This window comes from Squalius cephalus, assembly GCF_949319135.1.
Source record: "Squalius cephalus genome assembly, chromosome: 3".
Lineage (NCBI taxonomy): Eukaryota > Metazoa > Chordata > Actinopteri > Cypriniformes > Leuciscidae > Squalius > Squalius cephalus.
This window is the reverse complement of record NC_137124.1, coordinates 5,555,102-5,577,275: the sequence shown is the minus strand read 5'-3', so window position 1 is coordinate 5,577,275 and position 22,174 is coordinate 5,555,102. Positions and strand designations below refer to the sequence as shown.

Here is a 22,174-nt window from a genome sequence, read left to right as displayed (position 1 = left end):
ATTCATCCTCTTGCTTAAAGCTCATTATACAGTATGTATTATTGTATTTCTAATTTTTCGTTTTGCTGTGAACTTGAACCCATGTCTATGTCAAGGTCTTGTATGGTGAAGGGCTGAAGTTGCTAGAGTTAAGGTGTATTTAAATAATTTCTCATTTTAATTATGTGATAAATACTGTAATAGCTTCAATTTTTTAATTATAATTTTATTGAAAGGGGGCCATTACACAGAAACAGAAACACTCCATGCAATCTGAGTTTATTTCAGCTGTAGTATAAATTCTGTAAGTTGTGATGCTTAATTTTTTTATTTCCATGTGATTGAACAACATTTATAACATGTTTTTTTTTTTTTTTTTTTTTTGGTGTAATGAGACAATCAATGGAAATTGAGATGTTCATCATTGTGCTAAATTATATTTTTTCACATTGAAAAGCAGATCAAGAACATGCTTGTAATTCATAATGATCTAGTATTTATATGCAGTCAAAATGTAAAATTGTCTCAAATTTTCATTATAATATTTTGGTCAATGAAATGTAATTTTACAAAGCAAGAACAAATAAACATATTTTAAAATATTATATTTTTGTCTTGTTTAAATTGCACAAAACAAAGTTGTATTGCTTCCCTCCACCAGCATAACTGCACTGTATTTCTATTGTATTCTTTCAAGTCGAATCTGTCTGACCTGACATCCTCGAAGATTACACAGCCATATGAACATGATATAAATATACATCCGCAGAAATACAATCAGTGTACAAAAGGATTAAGCAGCTCATTTCAGTTCAACAGGTCTGATTCACAGCAAGATTAACATCTTCACATGACTGAAACTGACAGCAGCTTCACCTGCAGGAATTATTGTGTTTAATGATGAACTCACATTAATGTGAGTGTTTTACTGGCAGTAGAAGGTCATGACGTTCTCTTGGTTTCCTCGTATGAGCAGGGCGGGACAGTGGATGCCGTAACTCAGCGCTTCCACCCAGGCCATATAGAGAGAACTGGGACAGTTGACATCAGGGACTGGAAGAGAACTGAAACACACACACACATTATTGATGAAGAGACACATTAAACATACACACTACCAATCAAACACCTTCTTAGATGCTTCATAATTAGTTTTAGAGACAAATACAAACTGTGCTTATGAACAAATAAACAAAAAATCTAAAATCAAAAGTTTTATGTTTACATTAGTTAATTCACTGAAATAATATGAACTGGTAATGAACAATTGTATTTTTACTAACATTAACAAGGACTAATAAATGCGGTAAAACATTTAAACACAACATTGTTAGTTTATGTAATGCATTCACTAATATTAACAAATGAGAACATTTTGTAAAGTGTTACAAATTTTAGTTAGTTTTAGTGTTTTTGTCAGTTTTCTTAGTTTTAATTTAATTTTATTGTTTATTTTATTGTTAATTATATCAAATATATACTCACATTACAACTAAAGCTGCATGTATGGAGTTCTTCTTGATGATCTCGTTTAGTCTCACCGTCCTCTCCAACTGAAAATAAAAGATAGAGGAACTGATGGATCCCAGCTAACGGGGAACATTCTCATAACTTTCTGGCAAGTTATGAACAAACATTTTTCCAGTAACATTAACAAAATGTTCATTCAAAGTAGTGAATAGTTACAGTCTTTAATGTTCTCAAAACATTAGCACAAAATAGCACAAAAACCTTATTTATATATCGTTTATGGAATGTTTTTATCTGAAATTTTCAATTGAACATTCTTCTAGTTAATCAAGAGTAATGTTCCCATAATGTTTGAAGCATGAAAAAAAATGTAATATTCGCTTAACATTCATACACCCAAGAGAAAAAAAAAAAAAAAACACACACACCTTGGGTTTTATGGCCTCCAGGTCTTTGTTGGAAACTTTCCATGGACTCAGTCTCTTGAGCTCCTGTAAGTCTCCTCCAGCCTGTTCCTCACTCAGCATGAAGGGGGCGATGTTTTCCTCGTACTGCTGCCAACTACAGGAGCAGGGAGGAAGCAAACCACAACAATTGCTAAAAACCTGCATGTTTTTGTCTGCATGTTTACTTGTGCACATTTCTCACTTTTTAGCTAGAGGAGCTTTATCCACGTCTGTTATCACGACAATGTCCTCGATCTCCAGTCGGAATCTCTTCAACAGCATTTTCATGCTGAAATGAGAAACACATTGGCTTGTCTGCATATCAAAACTATCTAGTTAAGAAATGATGATCATCGACACTCTTACTCTTTACGGTCTTCCTTCATGGTCTGCTGGTCTCCTAAGATAAACACTCTGATTTTGCTCTTTTTCCAGCGGTTTCTTCTGGTCAACAAATACGGCACTAAAAGAGTCAAACCTGAAAGAGAGCAACAGGATTCAGAATAATAAAATGGGAACGCAAACTGTAGAAAAGTGGGTTCGACTGTCCACCTTCTGGACGAGGAACTGTCCAAGATGTCATACAAAGAAAATGATGGTCCAACTCGCAGCTACACTATGGTGCAATGGTGGTGTTTATTTACACTGAAGTAGCGTGAAAACCACGAAGTGAAAAGTATTTACTGAAGGGATAAAATTACAAAGTAACAAAACAAATACTTCCAACACAAAAGAGAGCAAACTCACTCAATCACTCATCCAGCCTACAGAGAGAAAAAGTTCCAGCCTTTTGGGTGCTCTTTTAAAGACCAGGCTCCTCCCCTTTAGGAGCCTACCAATAACAGGTGAGTATGGTAAATGTATTCACATATAAGTAAACATATACTACACATATATTACCACATGTGACATACAAACTTAAAATCAGAAAGACAATAATATAAAACATCCAATACATTTACAAGTGACCACTGACACGTATAATGAGTGGATGTACAAGGAAGACTATGAGATTGACGAGAATGGGAATAGTATGAGTTTCCGCAGGCGTATCTACTAGGGTTGGGCGATGTCCCCTAAATTGGCAGTTGACGATGTTTACAGTAAAACATCGCGATGGACGATGATATCGTCGGGGGGGGTTGTGTGCTGACGATCACGAAGAGACAGGGAGAGTGCACATTGTAGCTACTTACATCTACTGTGTTTACGCCACGGGAATACTCGGTTTGGCATTTTGAAATATTTCTGTTTATTTGGCCGTTCAGGCGCGCAACCGAAGACAAAGACTACTTGACCATGTTGCGCTCGGAGCGCGCGCGCACCATCCTGTCAGTAGAATTCAGTTCTCTTTCGCGACTTATCGTGCTTTTAATATTTCTTTTCAATAGCACATCCTGCTCTTTTCTTTCTCATTCATGTTTTGTTATGAACTTTACATAATCGTCAACTGAAATCTGTGCGGATTATCAACAATACGATACATTTATAGGACATAAAGGGTCTCTGCGGCAAAAGTGAAAGTACCAGCGGCCAACGGGTGAAATGTTTCTCTTTGCACAGCAAAGCACCCGTTTCAATAAAAGGATATATTAAAGTTTATAAAGCCTACTTTTACATTTTCATTGCTGTTTTAAAATGAATTTCGCCATCACCTTAAACAAGCTGTTCTGCTTGAATCCCAGTGCAGGAGCTGTAACTGTTAGGTTACCACAGAAACGTAAGCGTTTGGTTGATTGCTGTGGTGACTCGTGACACTCGCGAACAGCACTGAACACATACGTCTTCATTTTTTTTAGCGTTTGTTGGTAAAGGGTGAGAGACCTTGCGAGCCACACGAGCCATAGGTTCCCAACCACTGGTGTACACACGAAAACGAACTGCCGTGAGACTGGGCTGGTCTGACAGGGTGGGGGGCGTGGCATCACGATGATGGCTCTCCATCGTGATGTCGGTCAGCCATCACGATGGACGATGATATCGTCCATCGGCACAACCCTAGTATCTACCAAAGCACAGAGAAACCTGTGAAGAAGCGGCGGCACTCCCCCTCTCCACCATCATCTGAGTCTAAAAAGTAGGTAGGAAAGAAAAGCTTAGGGATGTATAAGAGGCGTGGCCAACCAGAAGAGGCCGGAGCCAGAGGAGGATCTCACAAAAGACATGGAGGATCCCACGCCAGTCCCTAACATGGAGGAAGTCATTCTGCCTAAAAATGTAAACCTGAAAAAAAGACAGTGAAAACACTCCAGTTAAAGGAGGGATCATGGCTGATTTAGATGACCAATAAGAGGACCTGCTCTCTGGTGTCAGAGATGAGGAAGATCAGGGGGAGTTTGGCCGCGGGATGGAGGGGGAGGAGAGTGCCACAGAGCAAACGCATCACATTATTGTGCCCACCTATGCCTCTTGGTTCAACTACAACTGTATTCATCATATAGAGAGACAAGCTCTGCCCGAGTTCTTCAATGTGAAAAATAAGTCCAAAACACCAGAAATGTATCTTGCATACCACAACTTCATGATTGACACATACCTGCTGAACCCTCGGGAGCATTAGACCTCAACCTCCTGCAGACTAAACCTGACAGGATATGTGGGTGCACTTATAAGGATTCATTAGTTTGTGGAGCAGTGGGGGCTGATAAATTATCAGGTAGATGCAGAAAGTCAATCCCTCCCCACGGGTCCACCCTCAACGCCACACTTTAACGTTCTTACAGACTCACCGTCCGGACTTGTCCCACTACAACACAGACACTTACAGGTTTCAGTCTTTAAGAAATTTAGAAAAAACCTGTCTAACCTGCAGAATTGTTGGTCTATGGATTGACATTTATGCTAAGAAACATCCGAAGAGTAAAGGCGCAAATGCAGGGAGAGAATGGACAGAACAGGAAACACTCTTGCTTTTGGAGGCTTTGGAGATGTATAAAGATGACTGGAATAAGGTGTCAGAGCACGTTGGAAGCCGCACATGGGATGACTGTATTCTTCACTTCTTGGGGTTGCCCATAGAGGACCTGTACCTAGAGAACTCTGAAGCCTCAATGGGTCCTCTGGCCTATCAGCCTGTTCCTTTCAGCCAGTCAGGGATCCCTGTAATGAGCACTGTTGCTTTCCTTGCATCTGTGGTCGACCCTCTAGTGGCCTCCGCAGCTGCCAAGACAGCTTTAGAGGAGTTCTCGAGAGCAAGAGAAGAGGCCACGCCAGGGATGTTCAGTGCTGAAGGTTTATCAGACCTCTTTGAGCTTTGACTGCCTTTACCAGACCAAAACCATGTTGGTCCAGACACTAGACCAATACCAACCCAGACTGAACCATTTTGGAAATTCATGCCGTGTTTTTTTTGTTTTTTGTTTAAGTATCATTCATGCAGTCGTATCTCACCTCCATCATCAGAGATCCAGTAGATGTCAATGGTCTTCCTGCCCTGTTTCGTCTGAAACACTGACCTGACTTGATCATTCGAGCCATCATCAGAAATATCTGGATGGGGAGTCAAAAAAGGGGTCAGATCCCACCAAATAAAGCTTGATTGAAACAACACGGCTTTGTTGATTATAATGGAAACATTCTGATTGGCTGACTGAGTGATGATATCAGGTCTTGAAGTGTTGATTATAATGTTCTATTAGATTATTATTGTTTAACCCTCTGGGGTCGACAAACGCGCCGGCACGTTTTGCTGGATTTTCTTCACATTGTAGCACAATAAAGTTAAATTACTCCGTCATTTATGGTCATACAGAAAAAAAGAAATATGAAAAAAGAATCTGTGATATTTCTACTTTTGTATGTGTCCACTTACAATCAAATCAAAACATTGTGCTTTTGTAAAATAAAGAAAATAAACAGGGTGTGCGTTCTGCCTCTCCGTCACGGTGAACTTTTTTTTCTTGAGCACGTCTATAAACTGAAACAAAACTCAGCGAATACTTTTCACACATTATGAGCCATATATCTTTATAAACATTTAAGTGTGTACTTTAAAATGATCAGATTCAAACTGAAAACAAATATTCTCTGTTTAAGTTATTTGTATAAAACCAACAAGATGTCCAGTATCTCAAACGCTTGCTCATTATTTTTAATTTGACCATGCCCACACGCGCAAAAGAGATTGACATGCAAATTGTCCACGCCTCACACGAACGCGCTCATTACCTCAAAAACAAAGCACCAAACTTCACAAGTCTCTGCTTTTCGTCGAGTTTGGAAGACACGCCGTGAGCATACATTGGATTTACCTCAGAAGAAGAACGCAATTTGAAGACAAGAAAGATGTAAGGTAAGAAATTCTTAATTATTAGTTAATGTTATTGTTGCATAAACTTCACATTGCAGTTGAACTGTTGCTAGATATATGGTGAATATTATAATATTTAGACTCGTGTTTACTGTTAAATAGTGTGTTTGTGAATATCTACTCAAACGTAGATATGTATAATATGGTAACCATAATGTTTCATATTTTGGAGCGCGCTCTGCTTTTGAATGTATCATATTTTGGAGCACCGTGTGTTTGAATGTATCATATTGGAGCGAGCCGTGCGTTTGAATGTATCATATTTTGGAGCGCCGTGCGTTTGAATGTTTCACATTCAAAACACATTGTGCGTTTGAAAAGCAAAATGCACCAAATATTAGGCTTCATGTTTTTATCTAATCTCATTTCATATCATCATAACGAATGGAAACATTTGAAGTAACATATGATAATCAATATATTTTTTATCTAGCGTAGTTGTTACTCTGAAATGCTGCTTTTGAAAGATTTATAGGCTGCTATAGGTTATTGTTATTATTATTTTATGCAGTACTACACGTAGCCTATGCCTACAAGGCACAAACCTGTTCATTATATATTGTTGGAAACATTTGTGTGTGTGTGTGTGTGTGTGTGTGTGTGTGTGTGTGTGTGTGTGTGTGTGTGTGTTTATTCTGTGAATTTTAAAAAGCAATTTTAACCAGAAAAATCTAAAATCTATTCCCAAAATCGTGTAGCCCTATAGTTTCTCTTGATATCAATTTTTTTTTGTATTTTCACAAACCCCGCATAAATGTAATTATCTCAAAACTACAAACTTTTACATACATGCTGCTGATATATTATTGTAGCAGAGTTTGTGCTGAATACAGTGTAATCAGACTTTAGCCATGAAAATGTCACAAGTAACAGAAATAAGCACAAATGTCAGCACATGTCAGAACACCTCCAGGGCCAGAAAACACCTCAGACCACAGAGGGTTAAGGCCCTTTCACTCTGTAAATTATTTCACATTTAGAAAGATTTTTAAAAACTAAATCTTTATCATTATCATTATAGTTATTGACCTGGGTGTTAAATGTCCTCAGGGTTTGTCAAATTATATTTATTATGAGCGCAGAAAAAGACTGGTTACCTGAATTCCGGTCTGTCTCGTCATTTTCGGATTGCTTGACTTCATCTGCGTCGAATGCCGGATTGTCAATTGCTGATGTTCGACCTTCAGCCAAAAAAAAAACAAAAAAAAACATTAGATTTTATCTTATGCCTCAAACTGCAGCATCAATCCATTTTCAAGTTAATATACTGTATAAAACACACAGTACACACATGAACTCTCCAATGCATCTGTAACATCTAATCCATCCATCATTCTCAGAATCGCGATGCCGTAGCTGGAGTCAAATGCGTCGCTGAAAAAAAAAAAAAACATCAACATCAATATACAAAGAACTGCATGACAAATAAACTGATATTTGAGAACAAAAACAGCATCTGAACTCGCCTGATGGTGTTGACGTAGTCCTGTAAACTCTCAGGTTTACATTCCTTCCAGTTCATCTTGTATCCCATAACGAGGGTGTTCGGCTTCAGTTTACCAAGACCTGAAGCCTAGAAAGATGATTGAGTCTTTGAGAAGGATGTAATGAGGTGAAGAAAAGGTGTTAGAACAGATTAGCGATGGTCTTACCTGCATGAGATTGTACGCGCCCTCTTTCAGACTGTCGGCATTGAAGGACGTGTAGAAAGAACGAACCTTCCTCTGATTCAGCCAGTCCACCAGCATATCAGTGCTGTGCTGTGGAAAACTGGACTTCTCGTCCTCCTGAAAGCATGAGAGTGCAATAAACCCACGACACCTTCACATCTTGAGTGCACACTGAATAAGCCATTTGATGTTAAAATTCAAGGAGAATCAGCTATACTAAGCAAATGTGTAGCGATCTGGTTTCTGTAAATCATGTATGACCTTTCCCCTATTTTCTCCAAATACTGAATCCTGATTGGTTCTTGTCTGTACACCTGCTCAGACAAATGGCTTTTCAGCCCGCCTTTTCAGCTCGTTCACGGATCTCTTTTTTTAAAGAGAGCGATCCAGGCTTGCACACTCTCCCATTCTCTTCCCCTTTCGAGCCGAGATGGAAGAAACAGCGGAGTCACAGGGAAGAGCAACAGGGCCCAGCACCCGCATGCCTTGCTCTCCCCAGAGCTTGCTGATTCGCCTGCGATCATCTGGAGTGAGCGGCATGGTTTCAGTTGGCGTCTCCAAGGAGGATTTTGGTGACACAATGGGCCTTATTAAACACCTGGTGCAATGAAGCGCCAGGCGCGACGCAAGTGTTTTTTGCTAGTTTCAGCCCGACGTAGTTATCATTTTCACTTCCTGCGCCATGTTGTTAAAAAAGCAAATGCACTTTATCCTCGCGCACGAGCAGATCCATTTGCTCTCTGGAGACACGTTCAGTCTTTCCGTTTGCAAATTTCTCCATGTAAATAGGAAATCCGCTCTGGGAAATTGGAAATTACACTCTGATTGTTTTTTTGCACGTTACGCCCAAAACACACCCATTACTCATTAAGAGAATAGGGACAGCCCTTTTAGACCATGTGCTGGTAGCGCCAACCATTTTTCCCATTGTTAAACTAGGAAAAGTGGATTCGGACGCCCTAAGCGCACTTGCATCGTGCGCTTAAGACCATGTGCTTAGATCCTTAAAATTGGGCCCAATGTCTCTGGCTGCATCTGAAGCAGAGGACTGGGCGAACTCCGGTGATGACTCAGAAAGAGACTGAGCAGACTCGGTAGGACTCAGAGCTCATCTGTGTCCTTACCAAGGCAGATAATTTGTTGGATTTTGACTGGTCGGCTCTGGAAGAGCCCGCCCGCAGCCGCTTCGATGAGTGGTTCCTGCAACTGGGGCCAGCCCCATTCTTCACAGAGGTCCATGAAGAACTGTCCAGTGTGTTTCCATTACTCCTTTTCAGCTGCCTTCACCACGGTTGATGGCGTGGAGGAAAATGAATATACTAAACTTTCCCCCATTGAAAGAAGCCGTCGCTGCTTATCTCTGTCGACCCAAGCCTCCCACCCGTCTGAACTGTGCAGAGCGATGTCTGCCCGCTTTGCTGCAACCTGTGAAAGGTGGTTCCACCTTTCACACAATGGCATTTTATTTTATTTCAGCTCCATTTCAAATAACAGAAATGTTTTTATTAGTTTTTGTTAAGGATATCAAACCTGGGCCAGAGTTACTAAGTTTTGCACAATATGAAAACCTCTTGATATAAGAAATTATAGGAATGTTGTATTTCATTTTGAATTTAACCCATACATTATCATGTTCATATTGTCAGTTTTAACAGTGTGCAGCAAAAATGGCCCAGCTCAAGTTCTTACCATGATAATGTTCCCACAGATCATAAGGCTGATGTTTTTGGTGAAAGTGCCCACAAAGTCCACCAGAGCGGGACGGGTGTTTGGAGGGCCGGTCAGAACGAGACACTGAGGCCTAAGAGAGAGCTTATCATGAGCGGCTGGTGTATCGTGATCAGATCAGATTGGTAATATTTACTTTTACAGTCTCACCTGTAGTTTTTGACATGATCACTCACACCAGTCAGAGACATCGAGAAGGACAAAGCCATATTGTAGAAACTGGCCTGATAAGACGTGCCCCAGTTAATCTCTGGACACATGATCAGACAACAGTCAATGCATTCAAATAACTGAAGATAAATTATGCTTTATTAATCTTAATTGGAAAAAGTCATAATATGCATCATATACACACGAGGCTTGTTATAGGTGACGTAGCCTAAGAGGCAGAGGACGATAGCGGACGTGACAAGAGCGGCCCACCATGTGAACAGAAACATGAGGACAAAAGACAAGAAAGCAGCAAACAGAGACGTCCATGGATTGAAGTAACGGAACTGCGGCCGCCAGCCTGCGTGAGACGGACGACAAACACGAATATTAGACACAGATTATGGACTAAATCACTGTAAACATATATTTTAACCCCATTTTCAGTCTCTCACAGAGCCATGATAAACTTTATATCTTAATTTCCATTCATTTATCAATAATCATATTACAATTAAAAAAGTTAAAGTGTCTAAACTTATCCGGAGCATAATTTCTGAATGGCTGTTTTATAAAAAAATATTGCCTCAAATGGTAACAAAAGATCTAAAAAAAAATAAAAAAATTTTTTTTTCTTTTTATGAATACATTTTAATATTTATTTATTTGGTTATTTACATATAGTCTGTCTGTTAATCCAATCTGTCAGTTCAAAACTGATGATGATGATGATGAAGTTCTCACCAGGTGATCTGGTGACCGTCGCATGGAAGCAGCTGAAGTTAATGAGGCCGTAAGAGCAGAGGAAGAAGTTGGAGATCAGAGGAGCAATTGTGTTCAGATCACCTGAAAAGACCAATGACACCAAATGTTAAAGCGTCCGCAGAGAGAAACACCTCAGTAACTGATCTGGAGGAGATCCAGGACTCACCAATGAGAATGAAAGCCAAAGCGATGGTGAACATGAGCATGTATCCTCGTAAAGGTTCGTTGTTTTTCCCATAACCTTTCCCGAAGAAGCCAATGTAGGGGTAGATGTTATCCTTACACAAACACTGTATGAAAACACACACACAATGTCACAATCAACTGTATTCGAGATAAACAACATTATCATTAAACCGTCACATCATCTACCTGAAAAATTTTAGGTGCAGACACTAAGAAACCCAGTGCAGACGACAAGGTGGCGGCAAAGATCCCGATGGTAATCAAATGGCCAGTTCCTGAAACAGTGGTAAGAATCTGGAGAAAAACAGCCTTAGTTATCAATCCAATCATCCATCCATCTAATCATCTATCCATCTATCCATTAAGCCATCCATCTATCCATCCATCTATCTAGACAGCCAGCCATACTTTCATTCATACATCCATCATCAATCTATCTATTCATCTATCTGTCCATTCAGCCATCAGTCCATTCATCCACCCATACATCCATTTATACATCCATCCATTCATCACAGTAAAATCCCTGTGTTAAATTAAACGTTTATATGTAAACCACTAGCAGAGTGTTAAAAGTTACACTAAAGCAGTGTTAGAGTTATTTAGATAATTAAATTAATCATTGAGTAATGATTGAGCATCACTGAAGACAACTGATGATAGCTTAATAAACAAACTACAGCTGGTCCAAAATGCAGCAGCTCAAGTTCTTACCAGAACCAGGAAGTATGACCATATTAGCCCAGTTCTGTCAGCACTACATTGGCTCCCTATTAAACATTGTATATATATTTTAAAATATTGCTGATAACTTACAAAGCACTAAATGGTTTAGCTCCGCAGTACTTGAGCGAGCTCTTAACTCATTATAGTCCTTCACGTCTATTGCGATCTCAAAATTCCGGCCAGTTAATAATACCTAGAATCATCAAAATCGACTGCTGGCAGGAGATCATTGTCCTATTTAGCACCTAAACTTTGGAACAGTCTTCCTACCATTGTCCGGGAAGCAGACACACTCTGTCAGTTCAGATCTAGACTAAAAACACATCTCTTTGACCTAGCATACACATAACACATTATAGACTTCTATAATTCAATGTTAGGCTGCATAGTTTAGGTCAGCCGGAACCGGGAACACTTCCCATAAATCCTGATCTACGCTAATATTAGTCTCTCTGTTTATCCGAAGTTTACCGCAGTCCACCGGATCCAGATCTGGTGAAGGACCTGCGCATGGACACGATGACAATGCAGTCCTGAAGTGTCAACCATTCCCTCCTCTGTTCACTGAATTCAGGCGGATCCCGGCTGTATCCAGATCAGATGGTGGACCTGCACCTGGACCCATCCATGATGCATCCCTGAAGTGCCAGACTCATCAGCCCTGTGAAGGCCTCATCGACACAACAGCCATCGGCACTGATCCTCAACAAACTCGTCTCCATACCGACGTGATGACTCCAACTTCCAACCAGATGGAACTGGATAAATATTCTGAATGTTCTGATCCAATCTGACTTCTGACCTGTAATGCTGCCTGGATCATAATCACACACTGTTCGCTCGTTGGCCAGAGGAGAACTGGCCCCGACTGAGCCTGGGTTCTCCCAAGGTTTTTTTCTCAATAATGTCACCTGATGGAGTTTGGGTTCCTTGCCACTGTTGCCTTGGCTTTTGGCTTTCTTAGTTGGGGACATTTAATATTCAACAATATTATTGATCTGCCTTACTTAAGATGGACAATGACGCAATATTCTTTTAGAAACAAACTTTGCTGTATTATTTTCATGTTTTCACTGTGAAGCTGCTTTGATGCAATCTGTATTGTAAAAAGCGCTATATAAATAAAGGTGACGACTTAATAGCAAGCAAAATCCCTGAAGAATAGAGAAACACAAGAACTACAACTGACTTCCAGCTACAGCCTTACATCAAATCAACTGAAGATAAAAGATTTCAAGATCTCAGCAGAGGAGGATTGAACAACTCCACAGACAGCATCACCAGCTTAACTTATAACTAACCAATTAAGAATTATTGAGAGATAACAGAGGTTTAGATGTTGATAATAGTTTGGTTTGGGTCACCACTATGGTGATCAGTGTTTGCTTTAGTTGGACAGTTTGACTCTTTATATTTTAATGTTAGTTTTTCTCTGTCTGCTGTAACTGTGTTTGTTATGGCAAGAACAAAATAAGTTTTTAATAGTTTTACTTAACAGTAAAAGCATTGTACTAGACACAACAAATATGAGCAACAGCAATGTTAAGGTCATTGGTTTGATTCCCAAAGAATATATGTATTCTGATACTGATAAAACCCTTTAAAAATGTAGTGTCACTTCTCATTTTGTTAAATGCATTAGTGTGAATGTAAAATCTACTCCACCTTCCAGCAATCAGTTCACCAAACGTAAAAAAAAAATTCTAACAGGGTCGGAAGACTCACTTGGAAGTTGTTTGCCAGTCCAGAGCTACATGTGTAGTTCTGTTCACACCGGTCAAAGTTCCAGCCAAATTTACAGCCCAGACCGCTGCAGTGGATCGAAGAATTTGATAGCGCTAAACTATCGTTCAGACTGCCGGAAGCGTCTCTTACAACAGTTGAAGCTGAGGAGGAAGAGAGGAGGTGATTCAGTGAGGAGAACGGATCACCAATAAGACGCACATTTCACTAATTGCATGAGTTTAAGATACAAAACAGAGCAGAAAAATGTCTAATCTCACCACATGTGATTGCGATAAATAAATAGCTCAAGGTGGTCCAGAAAATGGCCTGCAGTGTCCCTTTAGGAATCCCACCTGTTGGATCCTGGAAAAACAAGGACAAACACGCATCATTTCTTTAGCGTTTTAAAGGCACACTGACTTTCCTTTTACACACGCTCTACTCCTGGAAAATAATAAGATTACCTTGAGATCTCCACAGATGTTGACACCAGACAGAATTCCTGTGGCAGAAGGGAAGAAGATGGAAAACATCCTGAAGAAAGATCCATCTTTACCCCGGAAGGAAGGCAGTAGGTTGGACATGAAAATTTCAGCTGGAAGAATACAAACTGCGGTTAGGTTTAGCTGTACCTTCATCAAACGCTCTGGCTGTGATATTAACAATAAATTGTACAGATCTGCTTCTGTGTCTTGTGCTCTGTGGGACTTTTATGTTGTAGTTTCTCTGTGTCTAGTTTCTGTGTTCATTCATGTGTCCTGTTTTCTGTGGCCAGGTTGAAGGTTTTGTAATCTTTTCCACTTTCATTAGTCTGCTCCAGGTATCTCAGTTTCCCTTGTTAAGCTTGTTTACCCCTCTGTTTAAATTGCCCTTGTATTCTCTGGTTCTCTGTGGTCATTGTTTGATGTCATGCTGGTGTCTCCAGTTCCCTGTGTTTTCTTTGTTTTTCTCAGTGTTATATTGTTCCTGACTTATGTTATGATTGTTTATTTTCATTAAAATCTCCCTGCATTTGGATCCCTCATCTCTGTCTGCCGTCTTTGATTTCCCGTCCCGTGACAACCTTCAGGATACAAGGATGAGTCTCTAATTTTTGGATAATCAGTGCCATAACTGCTTTGAAGAGGTCATATTATGACCGTTTACAAATACTTGATTTCGTTTTTGGTCTCTACTGGAATAGGTTTTTATGCTTGAATGTTCAAAAACATTATTTTTACCAAATTTGACAAACAGCTATTTAAAAAAAAAAAAAAAAAAAACAAAAAAACATAATAGGTCCGCTTTGAAAGCCAGAACAGACAAGCATGATGTCTCACGCTGCTTGAGGTTAGTTTATGTTGGTCTAGCCGATATACCACCATCATTTGATTATGTAACTCATAATTCTGGGATAAAATGTAAAATAAAAATATATATAAGATCAAATGTCAAAATTATGACATGCCTATAATTCAGAATTATAACTTTATATGTCATATTGTAGTTTTGACTTAGGTTATAATTAAGATTTATCAAAGCATGATTTTTTGCATATGGTGGAAATGGGCTTCCATTTCTTTCTTTATTTGTTTTGTTGTCTCAAGACAAAATATCGACTCCACAAATTATAAACAAAAGTTTACTGGATGCACTTAATGCCTGCATTAGATCTGGATCTTGTTTACTCACCCTGGTAGCCGAAAAATCCCACAGCCTGCTTCTCTGTGCTGGGGGGAAGGATCGTCCCAACAAAGTAATTAGCCAAGGAGAGCAAGAGTGCAATGAAAAACAGGATCTGAGCCTGTGGTAGAGCGAAAACCAAGAAGAACAAATGGCAGTCATGCCTTCAAGTATTGGGAAACGATCAAAGACAGGAGCAGAGGACTGTACCTTTGCCTCCCAACTCATGCCAGCGAATGTGATGCAGAGCAGGATGACGAGAGTAATTGTCCCAATGATTCTCACATCATTGACATCATCCACCATCTGAGCTTTATTGTCCTGAGAAGAGAGAAAATGATTGTGAGGGAGATTAAAACATCGGTTCTGGGAATTAGATTTTTTTTTTATTTTATTTTTTTTAATTACTTACTTTTCGTCATGCAAAAGGTAATTTCTTGCATTTATTTATGCAAAATGTTATTTTCTCACATTAAAAATATTACATTTTATTACATTAAATTTTCTTCATAGAAAATATGGACAGTGTTTGGTAAAATATTGAACTTTTCACTGCTTTTTCTTTCATGCAGCTCTCTGAATTTCCTGAAACCCAACAATAAATACATTAATTTTTAAGTGTGTCTTACTTTAAGAACATCTCTGACGGTCTCTGCAAACCCCACTGTGTTGAGCGAACAGGCGAGAGCGTTGGCGAAGGCGAAGAGCAATCCGATGGGCGCTCCGAGCTCCGGACCCAGACTCCGAGAGATCATGAAGTACGTGCCACCTAGAGAAAAGATCATGGTTTGCTTAAAATAAAATAAAAATATCCCTACATTTGTTTAAAACAAATAAAAATTATGCATTTATTCCACTTTTTTATTGTTAGGTGAAATAACACAATCTCATGACAATTCATAACTATTCTATGTTTTGACGAATTGGTGGCTTATTCGTATGAATTAATGCAATCTCTTTAAAACATGTTGCTTGTACCACTCATGGTAAACAATTCATTTGACTCACCAGAGTAGATCTTCCCGTTGGTGGAGATTGCAGACACTGACGTCGCCGTGATCGTTGTGATGGTGACAGACATAAGTATAATGACGTAGGTCAGAACTACAAGCAAAAAGGCAAAATTGAAGGCATTCCTGAGGCATATATGTAAAATGTATGTAAAACTGGTCTATAGATCCCTGAGAGAGGAAACATTTTACTGTTTAAATGGCATTGAAGAAAGAAAGATGACTTTGACTGAAGTTTGGGTATGAACTAAATAAAATAAACCAGGTGAAGGATTGACTCACTGATTCCGGCTTGAGACGTGATCCACGGCAGCCGGAGGAACATAATGACTCCCCAGATGTTTAACATACAGCGAATCTGAAATGAATAGCAAAAAAATACAAACAAAAAACCTCAAAACCATTCATATGCATTATGACCATTTGGGAGAAATGTACTTTATTATTTCGTTTGACAATGGGGTGAAAAGTGACCTGAAATTCATCCATATCCAGTCAGTTTAGAGGTATAAAATGGACTCAGATCAGATTTGAGTTCCCCAAGGAAGACATAAGGATTTAGACTACATGTGTCTTGGCAAATATGAACAGTTTAAGACATTTTTGGGACAGTGTGAGAGAAGACATTGGGAGAGTTTTGAATGACCCTAAGCACAAGGTTACAGCTCTAACATTGAGATGTGGGAGACCTAAACATTAGCTCGCTATTTAACTTCTAGGAGAAACTTCTTGCAATGTTAAAGAGATCAAATATATGATTCCTGTTTTCTTACCATGACTCCCAGAACCCATCCAAAGCGAACGAGTTTTACTTTGGGCCGTCCATCATCCTCTGGTGGTGGAGGAAGATCATCAGGATCCGGCTGTTGACAGAAACATAAAAAAAATCAACACCAAATTTCAAAGTGTTGCCATCCAAACAATATTATGTACAATATTAATTTAGATTCAATTAGATGATTTTGTCATTCAAATAACCACTTACTGGTTTGCGCAGAATATCCAGTGATGGTCTGGTGCTTTTTATACGTCCCGTCCAAGTGTCTTTAGCGTAATATTCATATTTTGGCACAGGGTCATGCGGATTGTAGAATGACATTTTTCTCTTGTCCTGCTCCTTCCCAAAATCAAACTCTCCCATATCCACGGTAACACCTTGAGACGGGATATTGTTGTCCGGGCGGCGCAGACCCGGGATTAAGTTTCTGATGCGATCAATATTTTTGACCATCGTGGATTCGGTGGTACTTTTGCCTGTGACTTTCCTGCCCCCTTCTGCCTAAATCCTTGTGAAGATCATAAAATGATCCTTCAGATCCACAGAAATCACACCAGACGATCACAATGCCGAGTCATTCCACGCATCCAGCGAGCCGAGTGGACTTGAACTGACCTTCATCTGCTGTCAGAAAAAGTAGTTGTGTTTTCTTTTATACCTTAATTGAGCCAACTTGCATACACCCACACAAACATACATTATGCATACTCAAACATCGTTGCAGAACCATGATTGGTGGTTATATTGTTTTCTCTAGCAATCTTTGAAATCTTGTTTGGAAAATTATCAACGGGCTGGTTTCACATAGATCTTTCAAATGCCAAAAGCTAAACTCTTACTCAGTCATGTAGAAAAAAAGTTGATTAATATAAAACTAGCCAACATTACAGCAAAACAAACAAACACTGAAGTTTGGACATCTGAAGATCAGATCTCCTTCAGCCAAAGTCACCATCATAAATGAAATGATTACAGATCATGTTGATGTGCAGACACTTGATTGATTTTATTGGTCTGAATGACTTGCATGTATTTAAACATGTCATTAACCTGGGATTTCCCATGCTTTCAAGCAAGTTCAAAGTTTTTCCATCCGTTATCAGAGCAGTGTGAACCTCAAACTTGCTCACACACCTCAAAGGAAAGAAAAAGACATAGATTATATTTTTAATACAACAGTTGACAATGATTATATGGAAATGAATGGAAATGGGACTCTTGCTCAGACACTGGTAATTCATAGCTCATCAATTTTGTCTCAAATGTAGAAAAAAACAGACCCAAATGAGTCAATAGTTGTCCAACAGTAAGATGATTGATGACAGTAAGATGACAGTAAGAAAAGAATGATTATATGGGAAATGTTTGAGTTCATATTCATATTAAGATCTCTGACCTTTGATGGCAGACTTCGGCAGATCTGAACACAATCTGATAATTTGTTGAGATTGCTTTCAAAACACTTGAGACATGTAAAATTGCTGTGAATAAAGATTACTAACTCAAAACAATAAAGGATGTATTGTGATTTTTTTTTGTAAATGAAAAAATGTAATCTTTTAATATAATTTCATCATTTAATATTATGTATCCTATTATTATTATAGTTCCTGCCTCAAGTGGAGGAGTTCAAGTATCTCGGGGTTTTGTTCACGAATGAGGGAAGGATGGAACGGGAGATTGACAGACGGTGCAGCTTCTGCAGTAATGCGGTCGATGTACCGGTCTGTCGTGGTGAAGAAAGAGCTGAGCCACAAGGTGAAGCTCTCGATTTACCGGTCAATCTACGTTCCTACTCTCACCTATGGTCATGAGCTTTGGGTCATGACCGAAAGGACAAGATCCCGGATACAGGCGGCCGAAATGAGCTTTCTCCGCAGGGTGGCTGGGCGATCCCTTAGAGATAGGGTGAGAAGCTCGGTCACTCGGGAGGAGCTCAGAGTAGAGCCGCTGCTCCTCCACATCGAGAGGGGTCAGCTGAGGTGGCTCGGGCATCTGTTCCGGATGCCTCCTGGACGCCTTCCCGGGAAGGTGTTCCGGGCGCGTCCCACTGGGAGGAGACCCCGGGGAAGACCTAGGACAACGCTGGAGAGACTATGTCTCCCGGCTGGCCTGGGAACGCCTCGGTGTCCCCCCGGAAGAGCTGGAGGAAGTGTCTAGGGAGAGCGAAGTCTGGGCATCTCTGCTTAGACTGCTGCCCCCGCGACCCGGCCCCGGATAAGCGGAAGAAGATGATATTGATGATGAATATTATGTATCTGTATTGTTTTATTTTTTATTACTATTCATAATCAGTTGTATTATCTTATGAAGTTAAAAATGCATGAGCTAGGCTATAGATTGCATGAACCCATGTGTGTAAGGATCATATGTCAGACACAGGGAGGGGAGCTGGGAGGGAGATGAACATAGGGGTATGTGTGCAATGTAACATGTTCCAATGATAATGTATAGTTGGCATATTCTTTACAAGGAAAGGCATGTTTTCCACTGATGCAAATGTACCACAAATGTATACACTGAAGGACAGTTTACTAATATGGAAAGTGGATTGTACCACGTGTAAGCATGAGGTATATGTTACATTTTAAACATAAGCAACTTGTTTTTCTACCTTACAAGGAAGTTGTAAGTCCCTCAGTGGTGTATATAAGCTCAATCCTTACTGTACTACTTCATAGAAACACATAGACCTGGCACGAATACAACATCTTTTCAAGTTTCTCTCCTGACACATATAAAGAATAAAGTAAAATAACTTCTTGGCAAAATAACTGCTGTCTAGTCCAGTGAATAAAATAATAACGGGGAAAGGCTTAATTCCAAGTCTACAGTACATAAATAAAACTCATGAATAGAGAAAGTAATTAAATGCAGGTGCATGCATACAAAGACACACACACACACACACACACACACACACACACACACACACACACACACACACACACACACTTTCACACAATTATAGTAAATCTGTAGCCTACAGACCAACAATGCAGGCTACTGTAGCCTTTATGGGCAATGCTTTTGGAGACTTAATGAACATTGTAAGAAGTGTTCTTTAAAATGACTGGTGCTTGGAGAGAGGGCAGTGCTTAAAGTGTTTTGAAGTGTTTGAACGCAATATACTTTAACAATCGACGAGGAAGCCCCCCCTGTGTCACACATTTTTAAACCTTTGAATCAGGTTACCAAGCAGTCACGTGGGTGTGTGTGAAATGAAGCTGGATGTCATGGTCATGTGATTTTGATAGGACGAATCAAGCATCGATACAAAGCTTCACTGAAATTGTTTGACATTTTTTGACACACGCCTCTGAGCTTTTGTGTCATGGCTAACATCACTAATTTACACAGCAAGTGTGGCAACACAAGAACAAATCAAATTTAACACAGCAAAGGTGAAGACAGAATATTATGGATTTCCCAGCTGTTCAACTCCTCTGCCTTGAACTAGAGCAGTGGTTCTCAAACCTGTCCTAGTTTTCTTTGTTATCAGTTTCCCACCACTTGTTTGTCACTATGGTTAGTTTGTTAGTATGGTATGTTACTACTGATTAGTCCTCCACTGTACGTTGTTCTGTTGATTACCATTCCTGTGTATCTTAGCCCTCTGTTTCTCCAGTCCTTTGTCTTGCGTTGATGTTGATATTGTAAGCTAGTCTGTTTCTCTGTTCATTAAATCTCCCTTTGCTTTATTTTCTTCTCGTCTTCTGGGTTATATACTGTACACACAGCAAGTGACAGAGATAATCTAGTCAATATAATGATGAAAAAAAGTACCTGGAGCATACAATACCAATTATGTTTTTATAAGAAAAACAGCTGTAATTTTTTTTTTTTTTTATTAAAACTCATTTAATTAATTTGCGTAACACTTTATAATAAGTATATAGTAACATAGTACTTACAAATCATAAACAAACTATAAGTTTATTGAATTCATAGTTAATATATTGTTGTCTCTACATTGTTATTCTTTAAACAAATAGTGAGCTCTTCATTCATTGTCTCTGTAATTAACACAATTGTTATTTGTGGCAAGTAGGGCATTGTACAGACAGGAATAGTTGACCCAGAATTTAAAACAAAAACACAAAAGAACAAGACGATGGTGATTGTAACTGAGAAGTTCCGAACTCGTAAAAGCAGTCCATATGATTCGTGTGCATTATCCCGAGGCTTCTGAATTCATTCGATGGCTTTATGTGAAGAACATACCCTAATTTAAGGCGTATTTACGCCAATCGTGTCCTCCCTCATTTGAATCCGGCACGCTCGTGAGACTGTTGGTTTGGAAACCACGTCACACGTTGGTTGTCGCGCCTGTCGTCAGTACGGTATATTTGAGTGTTGAAAGTGAAGAAGATTTGAAAACTTGGTAAGTCTCACTTACCCTCATTACAATATGTCTGTAGATGGCGACACACACTTTGACAACCATTTAGATCGTATTTAGCCTTGCTAGTGTGGGATATTAGCCTAGAAATCTAGACGCACCCTAGCGGCAGCAAAATGTATTTTGCAGCCAGGGTAGTCTAGCAACTCTCCATAGACCTTTTTGCTGCAAAAACCTAAATTAGGTCAGGCCAATCACGTCGTGTATAGAGTCGGTGGGGCGGGCTTAACAAAATTACGACAGAGTTGCGACGGTTAGGGAACCTTGAAAACAAAGAATGGCTGATGGCGAACAGCGGTCTTTTGAATCGGCTTTGGCCGCGACACTGGAGGACTTGCAGTTAAGTTTTTCTTTGAGAAAAGAGCAAAGAACGGCACTTCAGTCATTTTTAAAAAAGGAAGATGTGTTCGGAGTTTTGCCGACTGGATGCGGAAAAAGTTTAATATACCCATCAGAGCCAGAGAGATTATCTATTCATTCTCTCTATGGCTCTGATTGGTTGTAGCGCTATCCTATTGCGTGCAGAGGGATTTTGAGAGACAACCGTTTATCTCGCCCTTCGGATTGAGCCGTGTCTATGGAGAGTTGCCAGACCTAACATCTTGATGTAGGTCTGGCTTGCCAGGCTAGTGGGATATTACATTTTTGACAGGATTGAACGAGGCTGTGAGGGATAGAAATAAAGTGTGTTCATTAAGGACATGCTAATTGTTCAGATGAGAAAACATTTTTTTTTTTAAACATGTTTAGAAGACAATAGCTTCCTAAAACATTTAAAAAGTTCTGAAAATTACTTGTGATCATAATCTAGGACCTTTAAACAGTGCATGCCATTGTAAGGACTGTCTACTGTATCTCTCAAAGTTATTGGGCATTGAGGCAACAGGTCAGCTGCCTACTTCATACACAGCCAGGCATGCTTCTCAGAATATTAATCCATCTAAAACAAATAAGCTCCATTTATTTCAGCAGTGGGAAATAAGATCATTCAGGATTCATAAAGGGTTGACCAAGCTAGAAAAATTAGTTTTAAAAGAAATCAGTAATGTCTCAAACTACTTTCTGGTTTGTCTAGACACCAAGTCTGCATTCAAAAGTCAGTCATCTCAAAATGTCTCAAATGATCTGAGCTGCACACCACATTGTTTTAAAATGTGATTTTAAACTC

General features: G+C 39.5%; 1 protein-coding gene and 1 pseudogene across 2 annotated transcripts; one reads left to right on the top strand and one right to left on the bottom strand.

The window, feature by feature from the left end:
• Positions 1-599: 599 nt before the first annotated feature.
• LOC307155428 (solute carrier family 12 member 3-like) lies at positions 600-17,232 on the bottom strand. Its single transcript, XM_079866032.1, has 26 exons — positions 16,812-17,232; positions 16,600-16,689; positions 16,109-16,184; positions 15,825-15,920; positions 15,446-15,585; positions 15,027-15,137; positions 14,826-14,937; positions 13,619-13,749; positions 13,433-13,517; positions 13,155-13,315; positions 10,890-10,997; positions 10,684-10,807; positions 10,497-10,598; positions 9,958-10,113; positions 9,753-9,852; positions 9,564-9,675; positions 7,857-7,991; positions 7,671-7,777; positions 7,496-7,578; positions 7,302-7,385; positions 5,286-5,384; positions 2,262-2,373; positions 2,098-2,184; positions 1,878-2,010; positions 1,465-1,532; positions 600-1,043 (listed from the first exon to the last, which is right to left on the bottom strand). Exons 1-26 carry the CDS (start codon positions 17,055-17,057, stop codon positions 905-907), a joined length of 2,997 nt encoding a protein of 998 aa, XP_079722158.1. The 5' UTR covers positions 17,058-17,232; the 3' UTR covers positions 600-904.
• On the top strand, positions 3,863-5,152 carry LOC307156256 (SWI/SNF complex subunit SMARCC1-like; annotated as a pseudogene). Its single transcript has one exon. The product of its transcript is annotated as an SWI/SNF complex subunit SMARCC1-like (transcript).
• Positions 17,233-22,174: the final 4,942 nt, after the last annotated feature.

What these genes read in the sequence shown, in the direction of transcription:
- LOC307155428 (XM_079866032.1), bottom strand. Translation starts at nt 17,057, where the DNA reads ATGGTCAAAAATATTGATCGCATCAGAAACTTAATCCCGGGTCTGCGC. An exon ending in CTGCACCTAAAATTTTTCAG is followed by an intron (nt 10,808 to 10,889) that starts GTAGATGATGTG and finishes GTTTTCATACAG; the next exon opens with TGTTTGTGTAAGGATAACAT. An exon ending in TTTGGCTTTCATTCTCATTG is followed by an intron (nt 10,599 to 10,683) that starts GTGAGTCCTGGA and finishes TGGTCTTTTCAG; the next exon opens with GTGATCTGAACACAATTGCT.